This window comes from Nothoprocta perdicaria, unplaced genomic scaffold (assembly GCF_003342845.1).
Source record: "Nothoprocta perdicaria isolate Ctin4 unplaced genomic scaffold, notPer1 scaffold_105, whole genome shotgun sequence".
Classification (NCBI taxonomy): Eukaryota; Metazoa; Chordata; class Aves; order Tinamiformes; family Tinamidae; genus Nothoprocta; species Nothoprocta perdicaria.
The window spans coordinates 1,172,297-1,184,353 of record NW_020454150.1 but is presented as its reverse complement, the minus strand read 5'-3'; the positions used below and the strand labels follow the sequence as shown (position 1 = coordinate 1,184,353).

General features: G+C 39.0%; 1 protein-coding gene across 1 annotated transcript; it reads left to right on the top strand.

Moving 5' to 3' along the window:
* The first annotated feature begins 33 nt into the window (after positions 1-33).
* Positions 34-10,666, top strand: VDAC2 (voltage dependent anion channel 2). Its single transcript, XM_026044155.1, has 9 exons — positions 34-91; positions 2,670-2,741; positions 3,797-3,846; positions 6,039-6,191; positions 6,292-6,344; positions 6,830-7,057; positions 8,140-8,290; positions 9,038-9,095; positions 9,924-10,666. The coding sequence occupies exons 1-9, from the start codon at positions 58-60 to the stop codon at positions 10,013-10,015; spliced, it is 891 nt and encodes a 296-aa protein (XP_025899940.1). The 5' UTR covers positions 34-57; the 3' UTR covers positions 10,016-10,666.
* The last annotated feature ends 1,391 nt before the right edge of the window (positions 10,667-12,057 follow it).

The window sequence follows — 12,057 nt, the reverse complement described above, 5'->3', positions numbered from 1 at the left end:
CCGCCCTTTCATTCTCTCTTCCCCCCCTTTCCGTAGATCCCCTAAATTGGCCTAGCCATGACTATTTCTCCAGCATGCCCGCCTCCGAGACGTAAGTAGGGAGACAGGGAAGCGAGGGTAGCGAGGGCGCTAAGCTCTGGTAGTGCTAGAGGATTAAAGGTCAGTCTCATGCCACACGTTATCTGTACGAATAGATAGCTACCTTCGCTTTGATTTTTTTTTTTTTTTTTACCAAATATCTTTTAGAGTAGTATGCATTTTACCCATGCTGTTTGCAGAATACATTTTTTAGTGTAATTATGTAAAATAATGTAGTTACTACCAAAAAAAAATTAAAAATGTTGTGTTTTTCTTTTTTTTTTTTTTCCCTCAAGAAGAAATATGTCCTCCAGCCTGATGCCGAATATCCTGAGGCCTTAACATTGGTAGAAATCTTTATAGAACTTCCTGGAATTCCCTTAATTATCAGGTGTAGGAGAGTTTTGAAATAGCACCTCGAAAGAAAGAGATGATGTAATAATTCAGACAATGTTCATGCACTCTTTCTTTTTTATTCTTGGAATTAATTTTCTTCTTTCTAACAGAAGAAGGAATCCTGTTTGAAGCTCTTGAGTAACAGATGTCATTCAGCCTATTTTCTTTTTCTTTTTTTTCTTTTTTTTTATTTATTTTTTATAGCGCTGTGTGAAAAGAGAGGTAAAATAAAGCCAAGGTCAGAAGGAAGCTCCCATGTGAATTAGTCACTTTTTGTGTCTCTGAAATGATTTAGATAGTTGCCTTCAAAACAAGCTTCTTGTCATTATATGCTACCTATGTTTTAAGTACTTCTGGTTGGTAGGTTTTAAGTGAAAGACAGTTCAAAATAGGGTTGAAGAAATCTAGCTATGATTGTAACCTAGCTGACCTACCGACAGTGGAGGAAACAGGATTTTTTTTTTTCCTCTTCCCTCTTTTTACTTAGTGAGCTTTGATGATGATGATACTGGCTTATCACACATCTAGCAAAGCCCAAATTGASTATTAATAAAATTAGCTATTCACTATGCTGTAGTGTAGCTGGAACAGCAGKGTGAGAGTCAGGCCCTGTTTTAACTGTGATTATCACAAAACTTGCATTTGTCTGCAGGCTGGAATGTCTGTCAAACATTTCTCAGTTGCCTTGCAATGGGAAGGGTGCATAACGAGGCCAAATGAAACAACACTATCCTTTTACTCTAGTAATGCTTTAAATTTAGACACAGGGGAAGTTTGCTGTCCTGCCAGGACATYGTTGCTCTGCATAAATCTTTTGTCTTCAGTTGTTTAGTCAAATTGGAAGCAACATTTAAAAATKCAAGTAAAAGGCTCACTTATTTTAAATCTTACAATATATCAGTGCTAACACAGGTATTATGAAACCATGCAACTAGAAATTAGAAGGTTTATGAAAATAAGAAAGCTTTTTATTATTATGATTATTATTTTTAAGTCTTAAAAGATAGTGCCTCTGTAACAGAGGGTTTTGCTATTGAAATTGCGGGAAAACTGTTAGTGAGCAGTTCCAGAAGGAAAGTACCTGCCCAGGGAGGAGCATTGCACAGGCTGGGTGAGAGCCTCTGCCCGTGACCTGCAGGCCAGGGAGGCTGGTTGGTGGTAGCCAGTCTTGAATGGCAGGTTCCTTAGCAGGGAGATTGCCTGAGGCTCTCTGTGCATGGAAGAGTCACCTTAAACATCCCTTTCTTCTTCTCCTGCTGCTCCTACTACTTCAACAGAATCTTGAATTCCTGTATAGAGCAAACAGCTAACAGATTGCAGTTTTTAAAGTTACTGACTAGTTTCATCAGCCTTGTTTCTGCTTGGCAGTGAAGTCACAGCAATGAAGAGTATGTGCTCTTGAATAAGACCTGCACTCTTTCACTTGTCCTCTTCCCCTTCTCCAGCTTTGAGGGATCCAAACAGTACCAAATCTGGTCAAGCCAGCGATGGTTTTGCTCTAAAATGTGTGCAGGTCTCACTGGAAACTGGCAGATGTTGCAGTGCTGCTGACTATAGAAAATCTTGCTCTTCCTATGGCGGTTGTATAAGATACTTGTATAACTTCATCAGGCCATGATTTGAGCAATCTAGTTACTGGCTGCAGAAGTTCCTTTTTTTTTTTTTGAAATTACGTGGCTGCTGTGTAAAATATGGGGCAGTTGGTGTTGCAAAATTCATGTGTGCTCTTCTACGTTTTGAAAATGCTCCTGTCAGCTAATTGCTGTAAACATTTGCCATTTAACTTCGTAGGACTTCAGGAAATAACTGTCTGCCTTACAGATTTTCAAAATTCCACTTTCCTGGTCTTCAGTGGAAATGTCCAGCTCTGGAAATGTGGAAATTTATAGTTATTTTCTGATGCTTAAAAATGTGTGCGAAATTGACTTGATAAGAGAGAACTTGATGGCCATGCGATAGCTCTGCTGTCCGTGCAATTGCCTATGCCAAGAAACATTCACTGCTCACAGGGAACAACATCGGTGCGAATCTGTAGGTGTTTTGCAGAATATTGTGATTATTGTTTGAGCCATCTGCCTCTTAACTGCCTTCATATATGGAATTCTGTCTTAAAAAAATACAGTATTTGTAAGAGTTGGGGTGGTGTGTGTATGTGTGGTAAAAGCTTTGTTGTTAATTAACCTGTTCCCTTCCAGCTCCAATGGCGATTCCTCCATCATACGCAGACCTTGGCAAGTCTGCCAGAGATATCTTCAATAAAGGATATGGTAAGAGCAGTACTTGTCATCAGACTGTGTTTGTCTCTGCTGCAGCACTGTCTTTTTAAGCCTACATGTGAAATGGTCTGCCCAAGTGTTTTGGGGTAGAGATTATGGCTTTTGTCTTTACTCTCCGCTAAAATGTCACTAGAGGCTTTTTGCAGGCTAGCTTGGTGTGAAGTCTGTTAAGTCTTAGTGCTTTCACTAAATCAGTGTTAGGAGAGAGGTGTACAAATGTGCAAGAATGTAAGCAATTGTAAATATAATTTAGCTCAGGTGTACTTCTGTACTGATCTGAGTATGCTACAGCATTTCTTGAAACAGAAAGGGATATATAACATTATAGTCTTTTTTGAGTAGAAAGAATAGATATCAAGATAGAGAATATTTCAATGTATTACAGTTCTAGTACCAGGCAGTTTCCTAGCCAGATGCTGCTTAAGTTATAGTACTGTTTCTTTCTAGCAGATAGGCAAGGCCTGTACGACTTTAGGAATGAGTTTTGGGTGCTTTTTCACCAAGATTGTCACTCAGAGCTTCAGGTCCAGTGCCAATGGCTACGTATTACCCAACCACCTCACTGAATTTTTGCTTCTTGGATCTTTGTGCTCCTTGATGCCGAAGGATGGATTTTATTCTCATTCATGCATAGGCATTGACTCATCATGTGGCATTGACCGTGGAACTGATGCCGTTGACGAAACAGAAAGTAGTGTGTTTTYACTGCTGTTCAGTTTGTTCTTGGAAGTCACCTTTTGGCAAGGCAGATATCAGCATGCTGCTGAAGGGCTTTTTCCAGCTTAATGTGGTAAAGATACCTGCCACTTCCCATGATGAAACAGAACTGCTGGTTTATGTGAGGGTACTCTCCCCTGTAATAATATCTAAAATTTGAATGATGGAGGGGTCAGTGCCATCCTCCAGACCCGCTTTTGTAGTGTATGTATATATTCACAAACACAGCGGAAACTGGGAAAGCAGTTGGGATCTTCTAGCTAGCTTCTTGGAAACACTTTATAGCCTTAGTATATGTGCCTTTTTAACTTYAACTTCTGTTTATTAAGGTTTCGGGTTGGTGAAACTGGATGTGAAAACAAAATCTGCAAGTGGAGTGGTGAGTGTGAATACTTATTCATTGTACTTTTCTGCATACATTCTGCTGCTCAGTTACAGAGGGCCTGTTTCTCGTAATTCATATTCATGATAAATACTTCAAAATTTTAGAAGGTGCTGAAGGTTTGGTTTTGAATATGGCAGTGGCATTGCAGTGTGTGATGATATCTAATAATCAAATTAGTTGGATAGTTACCTTTGTAAAATAAGGCATTTTGTTGTTCTTTTGTATCTGAAGAAGAACAAATACCTGACCTGTTTTTGAAGTGTTTTAGGATATCAGTCATAAAATGCAAGTCTTATTTCTGAAGTATTCTGGGCCACTGTTGATGTTCATCAGAAATGTCTGGCATCTTAACATGTTCCTAGAGTGAGTAGTTGGCACTGAAACAGCACCTCTTATCTCTGGCTGCCCTTTAGAGGTATTGGTGTTGTAATCTTTCATGCAAGAGGTCTTGGTGGTGCAAGTGGTGCCTTTTGTAACTTTGTCTATTTCTAGAGCAGGCAGATTTAAAAGCAGATTTTACAGAAGGGGGGGAGTCTTTAACAATGTAACTGTTTCTCAGGAACAAAGTGTGTGGGTTGTGTTGTGTTTTTTATGAACATCTGTATCCTAACTGAGATGTTTTAGTATAGCTATRGTGTTTTTTATTCAAGTTTCCTATTCAAGTTCTTATTCAAGTGTCAGGGGCTAGTGGTAATATTAGTAAAACTTTCAGAGAAAGCTGAACTCTTGTATGAATCCCTTCTCAGTCATCCCTTCTCAAGGCATCCTTGGCAGGAGAAGGTGTTACGCGTGGAACTCTTGCAGACATTTTTAAGCAGAGAGAAAGGTTTTAAATATAATAGCAGCTTGTTGAGCTGTTCTAATGAATGGCTGTATTTACCTATACCCTGTGCAGTAGGGATACCACACAGAAAGAATGTAAAGCTGAAGATACTTTTACTTCGAGTTGTGTAGTCCCTGTCATTTACTAGAAACTGGATCTGCTTACTACATTTTGCAACATTGGATAGTTTAGTGGTTTAGTAATACAATTAAGGGAAACACCTTGAGTGTGGTTATTTATTTATCTTAATGGTAGTTGTCAGCCTGTAAGTATTGTAGGTCTTGGACTGTAAATATGCCAACACTTTAAAGATCCATTATTTCAAATGCAGTCCTTAAGTGAAACCAATATTTCCTTTTTCTGAGGGAAATGGGATGTGCTACCATGTAAAGAGTCCATTTGATGATAGCTGTGCTGTGCATGGAGGAGGTCAAAAGTCAAAACTGACTTTTTTTAAAAATATGATTTTTTTTTTTCCAATCAAAGTTTATTACTATAARCTTGCAGAACAGACTGCTGTTTCTGCTGAATTTTGCCTTCCATTTCTCAGCAGTGGTACACAGATTCCTCCTGTTCTCAGGATACTCCAAATAATGAGAGACATCAGGAGCTCGTTAGTTTTAATTAGGAGATGTGAGTGTTATGGCTAACTTTTAAAAACCTTAAGAATTTGAAGTATGACTCAACCAGAAGAATAAAATTAGACTGTTGCCTCAGCTTGCAATTGAATAAGAGCGTTCGGCCTGTGTGTCATTAAAACCAAGTATCAGGGGAATAGCAGTTTTACAGATGTCAGTAAAAACACATTTAAACCTGTGGCTTATGTGGAAGTTTAGTGCATTGGTTTGCCTGAGAACTCTCCCTCTTTAAAAAGAGTAAAATATTGTCATGTGAAGAGTGATGGCATTTTATGACATTTTACAGATGTACATAGCCTATCTTTGGGGATGGATGGATTAGAATAGTATACACATATGTGAGACTTAAACCATTTAGTGGAGCTGCGTTATAGTGTTTGTGGCGCTTGTGAGCTAATCAAAAATCACACTAAGGAATATCAAAACCAACGTATTTCAAGAATTTTGTTGCATTCCAAACTTGTACATTTTGCAGTGCAGTGGTTTGTGTCCTGTGCAATGAGATGGAGAAAAAAAAATTCCAAGTGGGCATGAACTATCCTGTTCTGACTGCCAAGCCTTTCTCCCACCCCCACTCCCTGCGGGTTCTGTRGCATTATTGAACTTACTGCATAGAAAAACAAGATCCTAGTGTCTGCTAAAGAAAAGTCATTTATTTATTCTTTTGTCACTGTGAAAGGGTCTCAGGAATGTTTGTGTATAATACGAGTACCATCCTTTTTCAGGAGTTCACAACATCTGGTTCATCGAACACAGACACTGGAAAAGTGAATGGGAGCTTGGAGACCAAATACAAGTGGGCTGAGTATGGGCTGACTTTCACAGAGAAATGGAATACAGATAACACTCTGGGAACAGAAATTGCAATTGAAGATCAGGTAATAAATTAAGAGAGTATCAAACCTTCTACTTACCTAGCAGAACTGATTTTATAGCTTTATCTTCTTTTTCTCCCCACTCCACCCTTTTTCCACTTAGATTGCCAAAGGCTTGAAGTTGACATTTGATACAACTTTCTCACCAAATACAGGGTAAGAACTCGGCTCTTCTTTTTGGCTTGTTTAGGCGAATAAGTGCCCCCATGGTAAATATGTTTTCCTCTGTATGTGAAATCAATTGAGACATTGATATGGTTTCTTGTTGATGCAGAATTACTTCTGAACTTTGTTGATAATGGTGAGTTATGAAATTCTAGTGTTCAAGGGTTTTGCTGTTGTGCATCACATCTTATTCTAAGGGGTTGGTATAGGATGTCTCTTAAATGCTCRTGCTCAAATAGTGTAAGAAGAAGTATAAATAAATAATGAATTGGAAGGTTACAAAAGGCATGAAGAGGTCTCTAACTTTCATCACAAAATGCATGTCTGCTGTGGCTTTTTTGATACTCTGAGCTTTGTTTGACCCAGCCTGGAGGATACTTGGCATTTAGATACCTGCTGCATTTGTATGACTCCAACTTGGCAATTCATTGAGAAAGAAGCAGCCATGTCTTAACGTTGTTATTTCTGTCTTTCAGAAAGAAGAGTGGTAAAATTAAGTCAGCATATAAGCGTGAATGCTTAAACCTTGGTTGTGATGTTGACTTTGATTTTGCCGGGCCTGCAATCCATGGTTCAGCTGTCTTTGGTTATGAGGGCTGGCTTGCTGGATATCAGATGACTTTTGATAGTGCCAAATCAAAGTTGACAAGGAATAACTTCTCTGTGGGTTACAAGACCGGAGACTTCCAACTGCATACTAATGTGTAAGTACTAAAAATAGTCTGCTTCCGCAAACTGGAGATGGTCTCTACAATTCCTGGTAGTCAGAATATGAATGCTTGAAATGCCAAGAAATGCTCACAATGCAGCTGAGCGTTGGGCTTTTTGGGAAACAAACTCTTCCATTAAAAATTACCTTGTCAGTCTCTCCAAAACCTGTAAATGTCTGTGATTTGTTGCTGTTTGCTATGCAAGATACGCTGGAGCTTATCAARTGTTGAAGAACATTAGATTGGGACTGCAGTAGTTTAGTTAGAGCAGATGGTAATGCTTTTTCAAGCTTTCCTATTACATTGAATTGTATCTGTGTGTATTTTAAGGACACTAAATTTGTTAGATATAGCAATTGGCATTTCAGTGTTTAAATATGGCCTGAGGAGTTTCTGAAGCAAGTCTAAAGCTTTGCTTTTGGCCTTTGAGAGTAGGCTCAYCTTCCTGCCAGGATGAGGTGAAGTGTCCTTAAGAGTAAACTTAAGTGTATGAATCTTCTTCAGTTTCTACATCTGAACATCATGGCTGTAATTCACCAGATTTTGATCAGCTTGATCTGAAAAACAGTGTTTTCAATTGAAGCTAGTATAAGTTGGTACTTTTCTAGCATGCTTAGTTAAGAAAGAAATTCTTACCTCATTTTGTGGTAGAAGTTTGGACTTTTGGAAGAGTGTGGTGGGTGTTGTGTAGGCTGATGAAACTTGGGGGCAGGGGAAAGCTACAGAGAGCTTAGCCTAGGACATAGGAATTCCATTTCAGTTTACTGGTATCAAACATTGTGACAACTTATTTTTAAAAATATCTTCTGATTCTTTAGAGTATAAAATGTATTCAGTAACTTGGAATGCTCATTTCCTAACAATTGACATATAGTATGGTAAGGAAACAGTTTTGCCCTTGACTTGATCAAATACTTAGTTTGATGTTCTGAAGAGAATTAGCYTTGTCTGTAGTGCTCTGAATTAGCTTTTTGCATGAATTGCTAAAATTTAATTTRCTGCTGAAAGTGTGGAAGAATGCAAATTTTCTGAATTATTATTTAAATTAGTCATATATATTTTTTTAACTTGTGCAGCAATGATGGGTCAGAATTTGGTGGCTCAATTTACCAGAAAGTGAGTGACAATCTTGAAACTGCTGTCAACCTGGCCTGGACAGCGGGTAGCAACAGCACTCGTTTCGGCATTGCAGCTAAATACAAGTTGGATTCCACTGCTTCTATCTCTGTAAGTATGGCTCTAACTTAGAGAGTTTGGCTAAGCTCAGCACTTCCTGAATGTGTGTTATCAGTACCAGAGATGACCAAAACACCTTGTAAAAACTGCTCTTACAATTTGGGTGGTTGTTAACTAAACCAGGAAAACCTCATTAATAATGGAGGTAGAGAATCTCTGTGCCGGTGTACTGGATTCCTCAGCTGTTTTGGGAGGGCTATGCAGGGTTCTCATGGTAAGAACTCTGGAGGTGCTGGGTAAAAAGGCTCTATGYGCAGGGAAGTTTTCTGTGTGTTGGAAAGTTGGAATTGAACTTGGGTTGCATATACTGCTTATGATGATAGTATAAAGTGTCTGCTTCTTGACTGAGTAGAGCTGCAAAGTACTAGTTCTTTTCAAATACCATGAACATGGAAGATACTCATGAAGCGATTTTGGCAGCTGGGAAGCCTGTGGTGATGAATTGCTATGGCATCCCAGAAGGAAAGGGAAGGACTTAACCTGCCAAAACTGCGTTCCAGTAAAGCTCTCCCCCTCCGTCCTGTCTTGCCTTCAAATACATTCCTGTTCTTGAGCAGTAAATTGATGGGAAAGGGCAATGCTGGAAGAAAGAATCCAGTGAGCGCAAAGATTTTTGTAAGGACAGGTAAAATCTGGCCTAAATTGGTAATTGTGGTGTCRCCATCACTATTCAAGTGGCTGAATGATCATAACAGCTCTTCTCTTGCAGCACTTTAACTGGTTTGGTTATTTTTGCAGGCAAAAGTGAACAATTCTAGTCTAGTCGGAGTGGGTTACACCCAGACCCTGCGGCCAGGTAAGGACTTGCAAGTATTAGTTATGTCACCTGCCATATGGAGGCATTGATTGAGGATAGGGCATTTTTATGCAACTGTTTCCCCTCTTTAGAACAAATTTACACTGACAACAGAGTATGTGTTTGAGGGTAGCTTGTGTTGCATATTAAGCATTCATCTAACACAAGGCAAATTTTCTTGTATCTATCGGTATTTCTGCTTTGCATTCCCCATTCGTTTTGGTAGCAGTCTTGTAGGTGTACTGTTTGATAATACACCTTTAGGCCATGCAAGCACTGTTTCCTTCAGCATTGCTTTCTGCAGTCATACCTTACCAAGTGACAGCAGCTCTTGTGATGACAGCATTAATCCTCAAAACAATACACYTTCTGCTCTGCATGTTAAACACACCTCTCCTCCCAAACCCCTGAACTTTCCTGTTCTGCCTTAATACGAAACCACTTCTCATTACCCTGTTACCATTGATTATTTCCTTGTTTGGAATCAAAAGCAGTAGTTTCRTTCTGTCTCTTCATCAATACAAACGTTCATCCTAATATACCTAACTTGGCTTCTTTGTGCACACCTTCATGGAGAAGGTGAAACCTTTTCTATACTCATCAGTTAGACACTTTTGATACCTACTTCATAAAATGGTGATCACAAGCATCTAGTTTGCTTGATTTGTATGACTGGCTTTCAGTGGATTTGACAAGTGTAAATGGGTTCTTCTGTTTTTTTTAAAAAAAAAATTTTTTTTTGTAATTGAGCTTGTAATTTCAGAAGTTGAATTTGAGTGAAAGTGACTCTGATTCTGTATTGTAAACCTSATCTTTAAAATGTTACAGGTGTGAAGCTTACACTGTCTGCTCTGATAGATGGAAAGAGCATCAATGCTGGTGGCCATAAACTTGGTCTTGGCCTGGAATTGGAGGCTTAAAATGGTGAAGAAACTGCTGCAGAGAAGGGATATCAGAAGAATTTGGCCTTAAAATGTATTTCCAATGTGACCAGCAGGCTTTTTTTCCGAGAAGGATGACCTAGAACAAGAGCTGTATTTGAAGTATTTAGACAGTTACTTGTTAGCTGGTTTCTAGTTCAATTGGTTACCCATCTAGTTACAATTCTGCATTAGTGCAGTCACTTAAACATTATTTAAATGTATTTAACTGTTTAATGCGCTACCCACAAATAATGAAATAGACATTTATGAAAACTGTACAATTGTGTGCATGTTTGTTTTTATGTTCCTTTTAACATTCAATATTGCCATTGAATGAAAACTGGATCAGTGGATGTTTTGAAATGAGGTCAACAGTTTTGTTATATCACCTGAACTAGAAATACATTTGGTATCCCGAGACGACTCAAATTATGAATAAAACAAGTACACACACATACTTGTGCCTCAACTATTTTAAGAGTTAATATGTGAAGGTAGTGCTCAGTAAGTTCTAAGTTTAACTCAAAATAACCTAAGACCTGTAGTGCTTTATACTTTTGTGCAATTAAGGACTTGCTTCACTCATGACAAGACTTAAGACAGATCATTTTCTCTGAACAGTCGGATTCCTCAAGCAGATTGTTTTCTCTCTTTCCCCTTCCCTCTCTCAGGTAAGATTTGTCAAACCATGCCATTTAAATTAGYATTATATTCTATGGGCAAAATTCACTGCAGCATGATGAACCTGCTGCATGGAGTTATTTAAGAGCTGCTTCTTGAAACACTTGCCTTGGGATGGGGGAAGAAATAGAAAACACATCTCTTGGAGATATCTTACCAAATGAGACTTAACCTCTGCAGTTGGACAGTGTAACAGCCTGCTTAGCTCAACTGCTGTGTTTGTGCTCAAAATGAGTGAAATAAAGGCTTTATTTTTTCTGTCTTCACTTAAAATTAATCCATTTCTGTCATCTTACAGACCAGTTATTCTTGACAAATGTCTCTTTTCTCTCCAGAAATATGTGGGATAACAGAAAAAAAAATTATAGTGTCCCAGGTTAGATTCAATGGAGAGAATGGAAATAGAAGGCGTAGCTCTTAGGTTCCAACTTGGCTACTTGTGAAGGCTTCTAATGTGAATATAGTGACAAGTGTAGCTCCACGAGCTTGTGTTYAGGAGCAGGGAGGCACTCAAGGTTGTGCCCAAGGCTGCTGCCCACTGGTCCCTCGCCTCGCGCCTGGCATTGGTGTGTGTTTGTGCCTGGTCTTGCTYGCTGTAGCTCACAGCAACTTCCTCTGTGCCATATTGCAAGATGCAGTTTGTTAGTCTTTTTTGCATGTTATTTTTTGAAAACTACAAAAAAAAAGTATACTTGATAGGTGCTAGGCCTGCCAAAGCTTAGAAACACTTGAATTTTAGTACAAATTCTCTTGGTGTAATCATCTGTGGTGCCACACAGTGCGTGTTCAGGCTTGTCCTGAGAAAGGCTGCGTGCTTCACCCACCGCAGCACCTGCACACATAAGGGAGCCTCTCTCCTGCCTAGGCAGTGCTCCCGTACACCCCGAAACTGCCAGCTGCAACCCTGGGGATCCCCCTCCTTTTTTTGGGAGGGGGGAAGGAAGGATGGGGGTTTAAATAGGACGGCAGTGAGTCTGACACCTACCCTTAACCACTGTCTTCCTCACGTGCTCAGCTAGTTATTTTTCTTGCAGACATATAATAGGTAAGTGAAATAAGAGCAGGTAATTTAGAACTACTTCTCATCCTGCAAATTAATAGTGAAAGACTTAGAACATATTCCTTTCACTTTTCCATGGCAGTCACTTTAGTCCATAGTCATTACTTTTACTGTTAAGATACTGATGTACAACCAGAGGAGGAAAAAAAAGGGGGGGTTAATGGTTTTGCAGTAGTTAAACTTATCTGAAAATGCAGGTTCTAAAGTGCTTCATTGTACATCATTATTTTGGAAACAAAAAGTAAGTTCAGGCTCTGCCTTTTGACATTTCTCCACTAAGACTCATTAAAAGGGCTTT